General features: G+C 60.3%; 5 protein-coding genes across 5 annotated transcripts; 4 read left to right on the top strand and 1 right to left on the bottom strand.

Annotated features, from left to right (window-relative positions):
* Positions 1 to 479: 479 nt before the first annotated feature.
* On the top strand, positions 480 to 4,353 carry TRAVEDRAFT_67694 (uncharacterized protein; the record flags this gene model as incomplete). Its single annotated transcript, XM_008047377.1, has 4 exons — positions 480 to 491; positions 715 to 847; positions 1,004 to 1,029; positions 1,262 to 4,353. The coding sequence occupies 4 exons, from the start codon at positions 480 to 482 to the stop codon at positions 3,905 to 3,907; spliced, it is 2,817 nt and encodes a 938-aa protein (XP_008045568.1). The 3' UTR covers positions 3,908 to 4,353.
* Positions 4,354 to 4,984: 631 nt separating this feature from the next.
* On the top strand, positions 4,985 to 8,619 carry TRAVEDRAFT_75707 (uncharacterized protein; the record flags this gene model as incomplete). The annotated part of the gene is made up of 12 exons (XM_008047376.1): positions 4,985 to 5,085; positions 5,305 to 5,318; positions 5,376 to 5,517; positions 5,586 to 6,398; positions 6,465 to 6,634; positions 6,730 to 6,823; positions 6,914 to 7,310; positions 7,405 to 7,535; positions 7,604 to 7,643; positions 7,706 to 7,802; positions 7,947 to 7,989; positions 8,067 to 8,619. 12 exons carry the CDS (start codon positions 4,985 to 4,987, stop codon positions 8,125 to 8,127), a joined length of 2,103 nt encoding a protein of 700 aa, XP_008045567.1. The 3' UTR covers positions 8,128 to 8,619.
* A 564-nt stretch (positions 8,620 to 9,183) lies between these two features.
* On the top strand, positions 9,184 to 11,773 carry TRAVEDRAFT_157308 (E1 ubiquitin-activating protein AOS1). Its single transcript, XM_008047375.1, has 8 exons — positions 9,184 to 9,399; positions 9,621 to 9,678; positions 9,966 to 10,137; positions 10,647 to 10,802; positions 10,871 to 10,983; positions 11,040 to 11,188; positions 11,241 to 11,388; positions 11,479 to 11,773. The coding sequence occupies exons 1-8, from the start codon at positions 9,348 to 9,350 to the stop codon at positions 11,651 to 11,653; spliced, it is 1,023 nt and encodes a 340-aa protein (XP_008045566.1). The 5' UTR covers positions 9,184 to 9,347; the 3' UTR covers positions 11,654 to 11,773.
* A 245-nt stretch (positions 11,774 to 12,018) lies between these two features.
* TRAVEDRAFT_176317 (Mur ligase) lies at positions 12,019 to 14,059 on the bottom strand (the record flags this gene model as incomplete). The annotated part of the gene is made up of 1 exon (XM_008047374.1): positions 12,019 to 14,059. The coding sequence occupies one exon, from the start codon at positions 14,057 to 14,059 to the stop codon at positions 12,524 to 12,526; it is 1,536 nt and encodes a 511-aa protein (XP_008045565.1). The 3' UTR covers positions 12,019 to 12,523.
* Positions 14,060 to 15,420: 1,361 nt separating this feature from the next.
* On the top strand, positions 15,421 to 17,097 carry TRAVEDRAFT_54444 (uncharacterized protein; the record flags this gene model as incomplete). The annotated part of the gene is made up of 1 exon (XM_008047373.1): positions 15,421 to 17,097. One exon carries the CDS (start codon positions 15,421 to 15,423, stop codon positions 17,095 to 17,097), a length of 1,677 nt encoding a protein of 558 aa, XP_008045564.1.
* Positions 17,098 to 17,731: the final 634 nt, after the last annotated feature.

Here is a 17,731-nt window from a genome sequence, read left to right as displayed (position 1 = left end):
TGGGGAGCGCGGAGCCGCAATTTGTATGCGAGGCACCGAAAACAGCGGATTCGACGTAGAAATTCCTGAGAAGCTTAGTGCCGTACCGTTGATGAGTGCTTTGACAAGACGAGCAGACGGCGACCTCGGACATCGGATGAAAATTACAACGTCCAACTATCCGCTACGGTGTGAGCGGATGATCTGCGACGGATGATCATCTGTTCGCTTAATTTTAATGCACGGATTCGCTATTTTATTCTCATGCAACGCCAATGCGACACCCCATCCAGGATCAAACCCGAGAAGTTGCAGGAGACGCCCTAGGCTGGGGTACACATCGGCACGGACTGAATAGAGAAGGATGGAAAGGAGACTAACTCGTTCGGGAGCAGTCGGAGGGGTGCGACTGACCTCTGAGAATCAAGAGAAGTGCATGACCTCATGATTATCCGAGGATTCGTAGATGGATTGTAGCACGAGCGATGGATAGAACACAAATGTCAGAACCTGTGAGAGTCTCCGGGTCGTAGTGGTCTCACGAGAGCGTCGGGCGGCCTCGTCTATTTCCCTGGAGTGTAATCAAATTTGTGAAATGCTGACTGGGCTGGGAATTGACCGAGGCGTAGAACAAGTGCGATAGTAGGAGACCGGCGGATAAGCACGATCCGCAATCATGGGTCATTCCGGCCAACCAAGATAGACCGTTCCGACATTTAACACACTATGTATTAGCCAGACCAGACGCCCCAGTGCAAGGAATATCTGAGGAAAAACAGACATAGAGGCAAGTTCACAAGTGGCACTGAACAAATCGCGATCCCGCCGCCGCTAGCCAACCCGAATGCGGCAATTACCGAAGGGCCACGTGCGTGCCTCCGGGCGGATGAGCGCCTAGGGAGACGAGCGAGTGCTGTCGTGAACTCCGTCGCTGACCTCGCGTTCGAAAAACTGTGCTCGCTGACGACCGGCCTCGCCTCGTCCCCCACTGTGCGCCTCGACAATTGCGCTGGTAGCCTTCTAGAGTGGGTGGCAGAACCGCGGTATGAGGTACGTCGCAACGCGTTCAGCGTACGCGCAAAACACCTTGATGACGCCGTTCGCCTTGGACATAACAGTTGACTATATGTTCTTTTGTCGGCACCACTTGCTGCGAGCTCCTGCACAGCGACAATTTACAGCCCTCGTAACGACCCGGAACGCCCTCCCTCGCGCTGTACCACCCCACCTCCATTCACGCCCCGGTCGCCTCTCGCACACTCCTACTCCATCCGTCTCGCAGGGCACGTACCCGGCAGACGCGAGTGACTCAAATGCTACCCCACCACAGCCCATACCTAACGACGCGGATACCAGTGAAGAGCCACCCATCCTCGCCAGGGAGAACAACCTATCCGTGGATGCGGCGAAGGAGGAGACAGAGCCGGCGTATACGGTAGCACTGCCGTCGTGGACATCACCCGAGGAGGTCGAAGCGTTCAACGAGAAGTTCAAGAAGGACCCTGTGGGTATCTATCTTGCGGTGCGAGCAGGAGGGGTTGAAGCCCTCACCACTATCTCCTCTGAGTTCTTCTCCGGCGCGCTCTGGCATTGCGTCTATCAAAACCAACCGGAGCATCTTCCAACCTTCGTCAAGGATGCCATCCTCATTTTGGACGAGCGCCGAGGCAAGGTACGAGGGCGCAAGATCTTAGAAATCCTCTTCAGCACCCTGAAGTTCAAGCGGATGCTCAGCAAGGCGGACATTCTCGCCCTCCTGCAATGCTTGAAGAGGCACGATCAACTGCACTTCCTCAGCACGTTCACTCGTACAACGTTGATACGGGCCCTGATGCAGTACCCGCCGGACAAGCTGGACAAGGAGCTCCTGGACCTGCTCGTTCCCATTCTGCTGGACAAGCTGCCTGCCCTCGGCGATCGCAAGCTCATTTCGCAGCGCTGGGCAAAGGCGGATACACTTGAGTCTACCGCTAGCGGTATCGCGGTTCCCCGGATTCTTTGGCCGCTCTACAGGGTCGCCGTGCGCCTTGCTTTGCTAGGGGACATGAAGGCAACCGACCTTGTGGCGGCGCTGGTCGACCGACAACTCATCGACTCCCAGGCGATACAAGACACAGATTTGACGTCGACGGACCTCGTTTACGTCGTGCTCTCTGTCCTGCTTCGTTCGTGCTTGAAATATGGGTGGTTCACTCGCGCGACGACGCTTCTCATGGCCGTGGTATCTACTGCGAAAAGTATCTCACCCCCGCTCGCCTTGTTGGTTGAAGACTGGTTGGACCGGGCGCTCAAGCACCCTAGAGCAGAGGACCTACAGAACGCGACCTCGATGATTGACATGCTCCTCAAGCGCGCGGATGGATACGTCCTCCCAACCGATATCCTGCATCGGTTCTACAACGCGACGTTCGATTGTGACATGCCCGAGCTCGCTGAGACTGTCTACCGCCTGTCACGCAACGCTCAAGACGCTTCATATCCCCCGCCGCGCGACGCTGCCCTCGTGCGCTTGATGGTTTTCCTCGGCACGAAGAGTCGCAACGGTCAGCTCGGGCGCCTGCTCGTACACCAAGTTGTCGACGAGAACATTCCCCTGGCCCGTCACGTTCGCGCATCCTTCATCGCGCAAAGCGCCCTCTTTGGACTGGCCTCGCCAGCTCGCGCGCTTTGGGAGCGCTATTCGACCGGGCCTGACGCACTGTATGTCGTAGGCAACGCGTCTACCATGCTTCGGATGGTCAGCCTCTTCTCGCATGTCGCAGACCAGACAAAGGCGGCGGTGCAGCGGAGACGTCCTGTGGCCTCGGACGCACACCGGGAAAACCTAGACGGCAGCGCGTCCTCGGACGATCAGGAGGCCGTCCCCCCGCCGACCTCATCGCGGACGCTATCCCAGGGACTGGATCTCCCCGCATCTGATGCTCCACCTTCCTCAGAGGCTACGACCCCACCCCCGCACCCGCAGTCCGACTCTGGGGAGCCGCCGTCCTCTGACGGTTCTGACGCTTCGGCGGGGGCGAAAGACGGGACGCACGACCGCGCTTTCAAGGGCTTCGACACGCTGTCGTACCCGGAGCTGCTCGCGCGCGAAGCCGACCTCCGAGCATTCGCCGCGCGTGTCTACGACGCCTTTCGCGAGACAAAGCTGCCGCTCGAGAGCGCGTCGCACTATGATCTCACGAGCCTCGCGCGCGGCGCGTCGATCCTCCAGCGCGACAGCGAGGCGTTGGACATTTTCGTGCTTCTGAAGGAGCGTGGGATGAAGTTGGACATGCACGACGTCAACCTTGCGCTGGGCATGGTCGCGCGCGCAGACCCCGCCGCGGGCGCGCGGTACATCCAGAAGATGAGCGCGTCTGACATGAAGCCTGACGCGGTGTCGTTTGGAACTGTCATTCACTGGGCGGCACACAAAGGCAACCCGGCGTTGGTCCGCTCACTCATCCAGCAGTCGAGGGACGCTGGTATCGAGGATCTCACCTTCAAGACGCTAGCCTCGCTCCTGCACGCGGCCGTCTCTGGGCGCGCGTCCGAGGACACCTCACCAGAGGCCCGGTTGAAGTATGCGGAGGTCATCGTCGACATGATGCTGAAGCGGGGAGTTCCGCCGTCTCCGAGTGTCGGCTGGGATTGTATCATCGCCGCTCTCACCGCTCACAAACCTATGAAGGCGTTCACGTTCTGGCGGCTGTACGTCAAGGGCAAGGTCGACGCGCGCGACAACACGCAGGAGCGCATCCGCGACTCCATCGCTGGCCAGCTTCGGCGGCACGCGCAGGAGGGCTGGGTGAAGCCTGAAGTGGCGACGGTAATGCTATACGAGCTGGGCTTCGCGAACGAGGCGTTCCGCCTGGTGCGGCACCGAAGGACCCGACCGAGTGCGGCGGAGCTCGAGGCGGCGGATGCGGGGGACGCGCGCAAAGGCTAAAGGGCCCGAGGCGGGTGATCCTCGTGGACGTTCCGATAGAAGCCGGGTGCAGCGCGCATCGTCACGGGGCGACGGCCTGCTGGAGCGCACCTCGTAGGGGGCGCACGGCGAAGACGCTGCGGGTCATGCGGGGACGACCATCGCCCGCTGCGCGTGGCAGGACGCCTCGGTTCTGGGGCTTGGCCGTCCCGGACGCGCAGAAGGATTCGGGGCTGATGGTCGTCGTTCACGTGGGCGAGGAAGCGTCTTCTGACAGGAGAGGCCGCGATGGGTATGACGAGGGCATGCATTGTAAGGCGGCGAGGCACGATGCGGCGCGGAGGACGGTGGACGGTGGACGGCGAACGAGTGCGGGGAGGAGCAGAGGCGATTGGCTGTTACTACGGTATACACAACGCGACGGGGGTGTCGTAATAGAGTACTAATCTAAGGCAAGGGGACATTTGAAGACATGCGTAGGTGGGGGAGTGAGAGCGTTTGTCGGACGGAGAAGGGTGGGTGCCAGCATGGAACGACAACTTTGATTGAGATAGAGATCGCCGCGTATGGGAGGAGAGCGCCAGGGGGACGGCGCGGGGCGAAGGGCCGGGGTTTGGCCGGGCGCGCGGAAGGAGGGACCCGTGACGGAGGGCGTTGTTGGGCAGGAGCGGACGGAGAGGCCGGGGAGGGGGCTGCAGAGTGCCGGATCGGGCGAGATGGAGGGCTGATGCGAGCATATGGGCGAGAACCCGTTAGGGACATGTCGGAAACGCGCGAAAAGCGAGAATTAAATGGGCAACACGCGCGCAAACAAATGGACTCGGTTCAAAATCAAGGGGGCGGATTCTCGCACTCGCCCGCGCCCGAGACCCTGTTCACTCCGCCCTTCGCGAATAGCCCGAGGGGTTATAGCTGCTGCCTCTGGAGAGAGAGCGTCGACTGCTGCCCCGCCTCCGCATCCGCCTCCGCCCCGCGAAAGGCTGTTACCCCGCGCGCGATCAACAGCGCCTCCGCTCCCCCGTTCCCCTCCCCCGCGCTCACGCCCACGCCCAGCCCGCACCCACGCCCGTCCCTGCCTCCGCCGCCCTTCCCTCGACCATGCCCTCTGCTCGTACAAAAAAAGAACCAAACTCGCCCACACCCCCTTCTGACGACCTCTCTCCCAAGGACCCGTCCGAAAACAGCAAGATCAAGAGAAAGTCAGTGACGCTTTCTCCGAGCTTTCCCCGCACCCCTTTCATCCCCTTCTCCTCGACGTCCCCGCATTCGCATCCTCCCTCCGTCATCTCCTGCTCTTCTACCCCGCATCCGCCTCGCGTATCTTTCTCTTTTTCGCCACAGCCCCTTCGCCATGTTGTGCCTTTCTCTCTCTTCTTCCAGAACATGCCGCTGACAAGACGCGTTTGACCCCTCTCTAGGCGGCAATCACAGAGTCAGTCCTCCCCGCCGCCCTCCGCTCTCCTTCGCGCTCTCTAACAGTGTCCACCAGGCTGCGATGCTTGTCGTGCGCGCAAGGTGAGGTGCGCTCGCGAGAATCCGGACGATCCGAAGGGGTCCTGCAAGCACTGTATCACCCTCGGTATTCCGTGCACCTACGACTATCAGCCCAAGAAGAGGGGCCCGCCCAACTTGTGAGTCGCGCATATAGACATGTTCATGCACGGCTACAGTCTCAAACATATCATCGCCCGTGTTTCAGGTACCTTCGCCGTTTGCAAGAGGCAGCCGCAGCAGCAGCCGCGGCCCAGCAGGAAAATCAAAATGGCACCGAACACCCACAGTCTCCGCGCTCGACATCACAGGGTGCACCCAGCCCCACCCAGTCGGCCCTCTCACCCTCTTCGCAGGTGCCATCTTTCCTGGACGCGTCGCTCAGCCCTGTGCAGTCCATTCATTCAGCAGCGCTGCCACCCTCTCGCTATCCCATCGCAGCGGATGGATTCCACTCCCAATTCCCTCCACTCTCGATGTCCGTCCCCACATCCTTCGGCAACTCGCGCTTGCCGGAGATGCCAAGCAGTCTGTCGTCGCGCTCACCACCTCGTACCGAGGACCCGCAGCAGTACGGTTCGCCGACGGACCAATTCAGTACGTACCCCCTGCACAACTGGTCGTACAAGCAACACCAAGCCCTCTCGGCCCTCCCGCCGACTGCTATACCCCCGCTGTCGTACTACTACCGGCCTCACCGGTTGGAAGACGTCGCGCCCCGTGATACCATCCTTCTCATTATCGCCCTTTTCTTCGACTTCGTATACCCCCTGACGCCGTGCGTACACAAGCCTTCGTTCATGGCTGACGTTCACTCCCGGCGAGAGGAACGCGACCCGCTATTTTTCGCGCTCGTGATGTCGACAGTCGCGTCCACCCTCGTGCAGGTGCCCCGGTCGTATCTGCCCATGGAACGCCATGCTGTCCGGAAGCTTGCGCAGACCTGTCATGAGGCTAGTCGGCACATAACCGTCGCTTCGTACGACCCTCCAACGTCGATGCATGTTGTCATTCGGTACTTGTGAGTACTGAAATACTTGCTTGGCTCTCATGGTTCCTTGTGATCGCTCACACACGCTTGATTCAGCGACTGCGTGTACCATTTCTGCGAAGGCCACGATGCAACGCAGCACGCGGCCTTTGGGGAGGCCGCGCACATCGCGGTCACCCTGCGGATGCACGAGGAGTCCTCGTACGAAGGGCTCGACCTCATTGAGTGCGAAGTCCGTCGAAGGACGTTCTGGTTACTATTTGGGGGTAAGCAGCCCGATTTTTCGATTGGTCGCGCGAGAGCTGATCTCCCGGCGAAACTCTATCCTCATCGATTCTGACCGCGCTTTTTCTCACCACAGCGGATAAATCCATGTCAATCCTTCTGGGGCGCCCGATCTGCCTCCGAGATGAGGATACCACGTGCAATTTTCCACGGGAGCTCGACGACGAATAGTGAGTGATCATGCCTGTCCAGCGTGAGGCCGACTATTTACCGCTTCTTCACCGACCGTGTCTGCCTCCGTCGCCTCGGCACCTTCGCAGCATCACGCCGAGCGCATACCTCCCTCAGCCGCACGGAAAGACCGCCCTCGTCTCCGGTCTGAACTACATCTCGCGCATTTTCGCCCTTCTGGGCGAGATCCTCGTGCGAATCCGCGTCGACAAGCGGTCTCCGCCTCAAGGACAGTTCCTCACGGCGAGGCTCGAGGAAGTGCAGGCATTGCACTCCCGCATTGTCGCGGCGTTGGCACACGCCCCCGAGCTGCTGCGGCTGAAGCAGGCACACTCGCAGTCGCACATCCCACCCGAGTACGGTGGGGCCGGGTTCCGACAGGCGGCGTTCACCGAGGTCAAGGACTTCTTCGACAACCCGAACGCTTCGCGCGCGAACGCCCTGAACCCGTTCCTCGTGATGCAGGCGAACCTCTATGTCACACAGGTGCGCGCACGCCATACCACCCTCTCCCATGCCACGGCTGCTGGGCGAGGCTCCGAGCTGAGTTGCTGATGGGACGTGCTTCTGGGCTCGCTAGCAATTGGTCCGCTTCGTGATTGAACAGTACCGCGACGAGTTGATCACGTCGCTCCAAGGGAGCGTGGACGAGCGGCGGGTGGCCGAAGACAGAGAAGCGGTCGCGAGCGACCTTCTCAACATCCTGCATAGGTTCGTCGGCGCGGGCCCCCAGCTATTGTACGCCGCCAGCTTACAATTATCGTGCATTGCCCCCGCAGCATCCCTATTCAGTCGATTGCCACGAACGGGCCTTCGTTGGTGAGCAGATCAGCGCTTCTCTTTCCGCTGGAACCGTGGCTGACGGAGGCGTGGCGCGATAGGTCCACAAGGTCCGATTCGTCGCGTCGACGCTGCTGGACGCAGTCCGGAAGGCGGAGACTGCGCCCGCTTCCGCCGCGCGCGCGCACGCGTATCTATGTGAGTCTAACGCTTCTCCTGCCCGCCTTCCCTCTGCCCCCGCCTTCGCCCTCGCCCTCGGCTCCGGATCCCCGTCGTTCTTGTTCTCTGCTCTTCCCGTCTCGCCCTGCGCCGCTCGATGCTGACACCCGCGCTTCTCCCCAGGGGACTTCCTGTCCATTCTATCGGAGATCGAGAGGAACTACCTGTACGTCCGGTCCTCTTCGCCCGGGGCTCGGCCGCTCGAGACGTTCGACTGACATTGACATTGCGATCGCCCTGCAGGCTGGACGACGACAGGGACGGCATGGGGAGCGACACCGGCATGCCGCTGATGGCCAACTGAGGCGCGCAAGGCGCCGCCGCGGTTGCGGTTGCGGCCGCGGTGCCTGCTGGCAGCTGATTCCTGCAGCCCAAGGGCTGCCGTCGGGACCTGTCGCGGCGGAGGCTGCCCGCGCTGCCCCTGTTCTTTCCTTGTTGAGTCCCGGTGCACGTCGTCGGGGGAGCGGAACGATGAGCTCGGAACAGGCTCCCGGACGGTTCGACGATCTCCCCCATGCTATCTTAGTGGATGTACCCCTGTACCCGCCCCCGTGTAGTAGTGTTTCCTTCCGCTGTGCTCTCCCTTGTTTATCCCTGGCCGCGCCGGCCTCGCTGACCGCCCGCACGCCCGGCTGTATTATAACCGTTCCGTTGGCTATGCACATGTTTTCTTCCTGTTACCTGCCACCACCCACTCCTACGTGTCTAGGCCTGCACCCTCCTTACTACCGCTTTCCGTCTCTCCTTTTCTTGCTAATGGCTCCTATGAACTACCAATACTGTACTTACGACCGAGGGGACGGTCGCCACGTCTTTCGAATGCTGTATTCTTAGTTAGCGGTTCCACTCTGATGAACTCGAGCCTGCTCGCGCTGTCGAACTTTACCTACCGTGGCCTATGTCTGCTGGCCACCGTTCTGCGTCCGTTGCCCACCGCCCTGTGCCTCGCGCTCTTCCTGGAGGCCGGGCAGTGGGCCGGTGAGCCGGAGTGTGCGAGTGTAGCTGGGTGATCGTCGTCTTCGCCGCAGGGCCCGGGCCTGAACATAAGGTTACAGTATTGCAACATAGCGTTTCCTCGCATCTTCCTGCCAGCACGCACACTACTAGGTCCATGGCCCGCACCCCCACGCGTACAGATTGACCAACAATATTTATGTTGCGCATCTACTTCTTCGCGGCCGCAGCCACACCGATGAATGGAGGCCTGGTGCGTGTGGTTAGGGGTTGCGGCGGCAACGGCCGAAATTAGGCAGGGGTCCTCCCGAAAAGGCGATTTGCGAACCTGGCCAAACTCGCCAACGTGACGTCGTCCGCCCTTCACCCGCCCTTGTCCAGTACGCGGTGAGTTCCTCGCCAGCCTCTCTTCTACGCGCAGTTTGGCGTCACCGCGCTCCCCGGGTGCGGACAGCAGGCTAACAGCGTCCGTTACAGCCGTGGGACTTTTGGGCATAGCCTCAACGCAACCAATTGCGAGTTGTAGAGCCTGCATACCCACCTTGAGACTTATCCCGTCTTCTGTGCACAATGGCGACGCTAGAACCCGGAACGAAGAGCGTCCCGCTTTCGATCACCGAAGGTATGTGTCTAGGCCTTGGCATACGCGCGGACGCACACATATGCGGACAACATACACCCCACGTACTGGGGTACAGGCCCCGAGTGCCGCCCAGTCTGCTGAGCACATTCTGAACTGTCTCGCACCATGCGGACACGATGGGGAATGCCGCGCTTCGCCTTGCGTATCGTCCGTCTTCGCAGCTGCATGACGCTCACTTGTTCTCGTCTTCCCCCGTGCAGATGAAGCGGCCGTGTATGACAGGCAGATCCGCCTCTGGGGCCTCGAGGCCCAGCAAAGGTGCGTTCACGTGTGCCCTGAGCTATTCTCTCCACTGTCAGGTGGGCGCGCGTCTCTGCGCGAAGCTGCATGACAACTGGCCCCGCAGGGTCCAGTTGCGACTCAGCGTCGCCCAGCAGCATTCGCGTGTATTCCCGTTCGAGCGCAAACCGTGCTTGCGTTGACGCGGCGGGCCACATGAGACGGTCGACGGGGGTTGTTACCGACCCGCCGTCTTCCACAGCGGCTGGTGCAGACCGCACTCGTGTGCTGCGGAGCCAGACTTCATGGTAACTTTATCCCTACAGGATGCGAAATGCCACCATCGTCGTGGTCCGACTGAAGGGAGTCGCCACGGAGGCGATCAAGAACATCGTCCTGGCGGGCATTGGCAAGCTCGTCGTCGTCGACGCAGACGACGTCGCCGAGGAGGACCTCGGCGCAGGTTTCTTCTTCAGAGACGAAGACGTTGGCGAAAAGGTGAGAGATCGCGCCCGGCCCGGCTCTCTGATACCACCACGCTCGGTGGCCCGGCACAGCGCACCACGAGCACTCTGTGGCACATGGATGCCCAAGTGCGCCTTGTGCTCGAGAATGCCGCTGTCCGTTGCACACGCTAGCGTTCATGGACGGGGCCCACCGTCGCTGGTGACAGCGGCGTGGCGCCGTTCTGCTATTTCTGTCCGCGCCCGCCGGCCGCGCGGCGCTCACCCTGTCTTGGGCATACCCACGGGCGCAACGTCCGTCTCTCAGATTGCATCCTTCGCGTCACCAGCCCAAGTGTGCTCTCACGTTTAGTACGGGCTCGGCGTATGTGCTGCGGAGCGTGTGCAGGGCCGGCGGCCTAGGCTGGCACTTGTGGGCTCTGTTGGACGGGCGCTGTGCATATCCAAAATGCGTCGAGCAGGCGTAGCACCTTGACTAGCTACTGTTGTTGAACAGTGCAATACGCTCTACAACTACTCTATGCTTACCACACATGTTGACAGCGAGTGGATGCGGCAAAGTCGCATATCGAAAGCCTCAACCCTCTTGTGGTAGTGGAAACCGTGTCAGACCCATCTGTCCTCGAAGGTGATGCCCTCGACAAGCTCCTCGACGGCGTCGACATGGTTTGCGTGACAGACTCTGACCGCAACACTCTGGTAAGCACGCATCCTCGCTGGGCGGCGCTGGCGACCGGGGTGATGATCGTATTCGACATGCTCCTCAGATCCGCCTGAACGACGCATGTCGACGACTCAACAAGCCCTTCTATGCCGGGGGCTCCTATGGCCTTGCGGGCTACATCTTCTGCGACCTGCTACAACATGACTACATCGCGCCGTACGTCGTGCATGACATCAGCGGCGGATCGTCTCTCACCAGCGGTCGACATCTAGGGACAAGTCAGGCCAGAAGGACGCCACCAAGAACGTCAAGAACACCGCCACATATGTCCCGCTCACGGCTGCTCTGCAGCACCGGTGGACGCGCATGACGAGGCGGCAGACCAAGGAGCTCAACCCGGCGGTCGTGTTCACCGTGCTCGGTGCGCCAAATTAGGATGCTTTCTGACGGGTGCCCGCTGACGGATGCAATAGCGGTCTGGGAGTATCAAAGTGCCCACCAGGGCGCGCTGCCTGACGACCCGGCGGCGGCGGCGGAGCTGGAGGCCATCGCCAACAGGCTCATCTCGGAGGCCGACGTGAACAAGCAGACCCTCCCGAGCATCCCGAGGGAGCTGATAGAGTGCGTGTGCCTCTCTCGCGATATCGGTTAACTGCTGGGGCTGACCACCGCGATGCGTCCCCCATTGACGCCCGTGTGTCATCTCGTTAGTACGATGGCGACCACCGCAGCGCACGAGCTCTCACCTGTGTGTGCCGTCGTCGGCGGCCTCCTGGCGCAGGACATCCTGAAGGCGCTCGCCGCCCGCGAGCCCCCCATCGCGAACTTCTTCACGTTCGACGGCAACCTGGGCGGCGGTACGGTGGTCAGGATGTCCATGCCGTAAAAACTCTGCGGGGCACATGCGGGGCGATGACGGCAAGCAGTGCTCGGTTCCCTGCCCAGTGTCGATAGTGCTCCTGTACGCGCTGCTGTATTCCATCGGTGTATATCCGACCATTTCGCGACGTTCTCAGCGGCTGCACCGCCCGACCCACGCTCGCCCCTGCACGAAATAATGGTGCGCGTCCCACCCGCGGCGCCCGCGCGCAGTACGTCGCCGCATCAACCATCTCGGACGCATTCTGAACACGATGGCGCAGCTGCCGCCGGGTCGCTCCCCGCCCCTGCGGGTCTGATGTCTTTGCCGACGCTGCAGCCCGGCGGGGCCCATTCAGCGCGCTGCCGCCCATACATGGTCTAGCGTGCGAGGCGGAAACAAGCTTTCTATTGCGATGCGCGCGCCCATACATCCGAAACTGCACCGACATACCCCAACCGGCCTCCACCCACGGCAAACGCGCACACATCGCCGATCTCCCGCGATCGGGTCCCATGCCCCGTCCATTTGTCGAGCCGGACGCGCACCCCCACAGTCCCACAGCGGCGCGCCTTCGACGTTCTCGGGATAAGCGTCGGAGAAACGCGCACCCGCCTGTTCAGTGCGCGGCCGCGCGCGTGCCCCGCCCCCGGCATCTTCTCTCCAGCACGAACGTAAGCGGCACTAGAGCCTGGATGGCGACCCTGGGCCTGCGTACGTCCACGGTTCACTGCGGGAACCTCGCCTGCCGCTGCTGCTTCTCCGTTCCCAGTCCGCCGCCGTCTGAGCATTGCCAGATTCCTGCGGAGAATGCGCGCGTGAGCGGGCAACACGAACGGACGTCCGCACCTCCGTCTCGCTGACAGCGCGCTCTCGCGCGCGCAGGGCGCAGGCCTCTCAGTTCGCACCCCAGATCTCCTGCGCCTGCCCGAGCGAGGCGAGCAGCCGATAAAAATCCGCGACGAGGTACAGGCTGCCCGCGAGCACGACGAGCGCGTCTTCGCGCCCGGCCGCGTGCCGACCCGCGGCCCAGCGCAGGGCCCGCTCGAGCGCCGTTTCGCTTTTGCCCGCCGCTTCTGCTTCGTTCGCGTCTGAGTCTGGCCAGAGGTCGATGGTTGACCCGGGCGAGGGGACGAGTGTGCTGATGGCGGCACGGATCACCGAGGGTGGTTCGGGGCGGACCCAGGGCATCCCTGCGGGTGGGGTGAAGCGGAGCAGCGCGGCACCTATCCGCACTTGGCGGCCCCGGGGAAGACGTTCGCGCAGCGCAAAGAGCGGGGCAAGGGTCTGTGCTGGGGTCTTCGGCGGCGAGTGCGACAGCGCAAGCACAAATGTGAGCACTAGTGGGCGATTCGGCGTCCCCTGGGGAGACTCTCCCAAGAGCTCAGTGAGGTACTCAGCAAGTGCGGTCGCAGAGGCGGGGTTGTGTGCGCCGTCCGCGAGAACTAGCAGCTTCTGAGCCCCCGACGGTTCGGCCGGTGCCTGGGCGGGCAGCGTGAGCGTGTGGTAGGACAACCTGCCGGGCCAGCGGGTGTTCGCGATCCCGCGGGCGACCGCGGTGGGCGTAATGCGGTCGCGCAGCCCCAGGCCGAATTTCTCGCAGGATGAGTGGGTGAGCACGGCGGAGATAATTCCTGCCGCGACGCGGAGGTTGGCGAGCTGATGCGCTCCGTGCAATGGAAGAAGGGCGCGGACGGGCTCGGTGAAACAGGCCATGGAGACTTGGACAAGGCGTGGAGACGCGCCCTCGAATGCGGGGTCTCTTGGCGGCGGCGGGCCATCCAGAGCGTCGTCCCAATTGGCCCGGGTCACAATGGGCAGGGGGATCACCTCCCCTCCCACCGCGGCTACAACAGATCGCGCGACGTCAGTGACCTCGGAGTGAACTTGCGGACCGATCACGAATGGCCTCCCAGGTCTGGATATTGCGGACTTCTCGCGAGCGATAGCTCCGACCGTGTTTCCGAGGAAAGCCTGGTGGTCGAGGTCGACGGCGGTAAGGGCAGAGACGAGGATGCAGTCGTCTGACACGGCGTTTGTTGCGTCCAGGCGGCCGCCCATTCCAACCTCAAGAATGACGACGTCTACGGCCGCATGCTCGAAGGCTACCAGCGCTGTGCATGTGAGCAGTTCGAAGTTGCTTGCGCCGATGGTGTTCTCTTTGTCGGTTCGTTCTACAGTTTCCTTTGCGGAGAAGTACGCCTCCTCCGATATCGGTCTATTTTTGATGGAAATAGAGTCTAGCACCGAGATGAGATGTGGGCTGTTGAACCTCCCGATAGCGAGAGCGGGTTCCGCGGCTGTAAGAATCGAGGATACCAGGGCACAAACGCTGCCTTTGCCATTCGTTCCTGCGATGTGGATCGTGGGTCGGGTGTAGGCCAGGACGCCCAGCAACCTCTTGATCCTGTCGAGTGAGAGATCGATGGACATTGTACACCGGCTTGGGGCTGGATGTCGTGTTGCCAAGGTTTCCTTTGTACTCCTGGCGGACAGATAAAGGATGCGCCCGGGGTGGCCGAGTGCAACTAGGGCTGCTCAATTCTGGCCGGATGTGGTCGCTGGTCCAGAGGGCGTGCCTTGACGTTGATGCACTTAAGCGATAGTACGCGAGGAGGTGCAGAACGTGGAATTGTCCCGGTCGGTTGACGCGGGCACCTCCCAAATCCAGTAACTTTTGAGACTCCTCCCTAAACTTCCTCTGCTCATGGTAGTACTTTGGGCCATAGGGAGCTGACGGCGAGCGAAAAAAAAAAAACACAGGTGGACATACTCATTACACAAAGAGGCTCATTGTAGAATATCATGGGGCTCAGAGGCCCACAAGCTCCAATGCTTGGGCGGGAGGAAAGCTACCCAGCGACTCCCCCACTAGGGTTAGGTAGGCTTACACCGGTCGCAGGACTTTTCGGTTATCCTCGCTTCAATCCATCAGCATCATCAAACGAGCTCTGCAGTGACCAACGACCACGTCCGGCCAGAATTGAGCAGAACTGAGCGGCTTGTGGTGAGGAACAAACAGGCTCGATCGGCGCTCTGGGCCCGGTTCCCATGTCCCCGATCCAAATCTGGCGGACCGGGTGCCGGATCAGGCGGCCCGGGAAGCTGATGTCCTTTTCGGGCAATTTGTTGCGCCCATCCATCAAATTCCCGAACTCGTCCTCCACTTTGCCACAGGCCGCCGCCCGACGCGTCGCGACAAGTGCTGGGGGCAACAATTTGATGCAGAACCCCAGAACATCAGACAAGGCGGAAGAACTGTACCGTCCGACTGATTTCGGAGTGGCCTTTTCAAGCATCTACAAGATTTTCGTGTCTTCCTCGTTGCCAGCCGGGGTCGCCGATGCGCCCGTGTCGCCCGTACTGGGGCCGACTTCACATCCTGGTACCTGACCTACTCTCAACCGATCCCTGACAATCCGCCTTGAGCGATATCATGGACGCTCTTGAGAGGGACGAGTGAGTACCGCGTCCGTGATAATTATTTTGCCGGCGGCTGTCAATTATACTCATTTAGGCGCTCTGGAGTGAGTGCGCGCGACTCAAACGTTTTGTCTGGTCTGTCACTCCCTTCTTGGGCTCTCCCTCCCACCAGCTTGCGCTCGTCATACTCTCAAGCGCCGGGCAAAGCGTTCTCCTTTAGGCCCATAACAAAATTGTCGAGGTACGTACATTTTGCCGAGTAATATTGCTGTCAACGTTCGATGCTCGGTCTGTTTTTTTTTGCCTTGTATCACAACGTATTACCATTGGTGCATTGCTTACGCAGTCATCGGACAGTGCAATTGACGGTGATGAATCCAAGAAACACCAAGAGCTTGAACACCGCGTCGAATTCTCGTAGCAGTCGACTCCGGCTGTCCCAGCGCCGCGAAACGCTACTTGGGGAACTTCTAGGCGTTGACCGGCTCATCAACGCAGCGGCCCTCATCCACCAGCTCCCGGACGAAATCCTAGCGGAAGCCTTCCTCTTCTCGCTCACCCCAAACCGGTTTCCGTGGCAGTTGTTTCAAACGGAAGAAGAGCGCTTCTTGGTCCTGCTAGGTGTCTGCGTCCGCTGGCGTTCGGTCATATGTACCCAACCACGCTTCTGGCGCGACATCTCTGTGCGTAAGGGACACGAGTGGTTGACCTTGGCGCTGTCGCGATGTGCTGGCGCCCCTGCAAACATTACTCTTCGTGACGAGACACTGGCTCCAAGCGTATTCTCATCCGTGCTACCCCAGCACTCTCGCATCCTGCGTTCGATCCACGCAACAGATATCTCGCAATCGTCGATGCCCCGCCTCCTCACCTTCCTATACGACTCTAGCACGCCCACCCTTCACTCACTGTCTATTCATAACCGCCATAGCAACAGGCGGGAGATACGACTCAGCGCGGAGTCTTTCCCCGTCCTTCGTCAATTGACGCTCAACAACTTCGTTCTGCCTGCAGAGAGCTCGCTCTATTCCCAACTACACATCTTGGTCTTGACACGCTGCCGGTGGATCATACCTATGCGCCAATTTCTGGATATTCTCGAGGCCACCCCCCGTCTAACAGACCTGGTACTGGACCATTGCGACCTTCCCCTCTTCCCAAAGGACGCAGACGCTACTTCTCCTTTGCTCTCGCATACACGTATAATACTGCCGTACCTCTCGACGTTCAAGATCGCCGGTGAATCTATCCACACCACCAGATCTATACTTGCACACGTGCATGCCCCGTCGATGGCAAATTCGACTATTCAAGGCATCACGCGTGAGATGGAGCTCGAGGGGGCTAACCTCTTGGTCCGTCTTCTCCCTCCCGATCCCTGGAGAGCGATATACTTGCTCAATACTGTCACATCTATCACCGTGCGCGCAGAACGCTCCTCCGAATTTCTCGGAATCTGGGCCTCCGGCAATGGATGCAATATGTCGTTTACGCTCCCCATCCCCGACCGTTACACAACCTCGCACTGGGACCCTTGGCTGCCCCACCTCTTTCGCGACCTCATCGTGCTCTTCTCCCACGCGCCCATCACACAGCTGACTGTAGAGGGATCTCATGGAGATCTTACGGACGACGACTGGGCGGGCGTGTTCCGAAGCCTCCCTCTCATAGAGGACATCTCAGTCGGTGGATCTGGTTCTCATGCCAGCTTGTGGGATGGGTTGCGGAAGACGTCAGTGGGTTTCTCGGGTCCGAAGTACTTCAAGACAGACTCGTCCGAAGGCTCACAACTCGATGTCTCCGACGATCTGTTCAAGTCCATACTCGACACACTCCGATCCAGGGCGCGATACGGGATACGCCTGACAATGCTCAGCCTTGCGTTTGACCACGCCCACCATGGTGACTACGAGCGATACTTCAAGCGATACATCGAGGACATGCGATCTCTAGTCGACAACCTAGAGTACGTTGCGATCGATATCGACCCAGAATTCGATACACCAGAAGCGTTCGCCGCGGAACGTCAGTGTTCCTCTGTTCTCTGACTCAGACCTTTTCGCTGACCGCCGTGAAGAAAATAACGCAGAGTTTTGAGAGCATTGGCAACACGCAGCAGCAGAGATGAAGTAACACTTGTGTTTTGCTACGACTGCCTGGCAGGGGCCGTGTTTCGTTGCCCTTCGGAATATATCGCCTGCGTGCGCATTCCACGTGCCCCCTCCGTATTTCTATGTCACCCGACTGAGCTCGTGGCCGACCTCCCTCACTAGCAGATATTGTCCTCGATTGTTTCGGGCCCTAAGCTCGTTGCCTAAGGTGACATCGCTACCCGAAGCTAGTGTGCGTAGCGCTCCGCCAATGTACCCGCCGCAGATTAATGCCCGTACAGGGATTGACCTTACATGTCCAACTTGTTAGTATCCAGAAGACCCCAAAACCTATTACCGACTGTTCCTGCCCACTTGTAAGACACAAATAAAGACAAGCAATATGGCAAGGGGTGTGGGAACACGACACAGTAGGACTAAGCTGAGATTTGATAATTAAGGACGAGTCGCTGGCAGCCGTCAGTAGGCGCTCTGGAGGTGACGGCCGTTGAACAGGAACCACCAGCTGGCAAGATCCTTCTGAGTGTCTTGTCTAACCTCTCACTGTGATTAAACGGGACCAATGGAGGAT

Source organism: Trametes versicolor, assembly GCF_000271585.1.
Source record: "Trametes versicolor FP-101664 SS1 unplaced genomic scaffold TRAVEscaffold_18, whole genome shotgun sequence".
Lineage (NCBI taxonomy): Eukaryota > Fungi > Basidiomycota > Agaricomycetes > Polyporales > Polyporaceae > Trametes > Trametes versicolor.
This window is presented reverse-complemented; position numbering and strand designations above follow the sequence as displayed.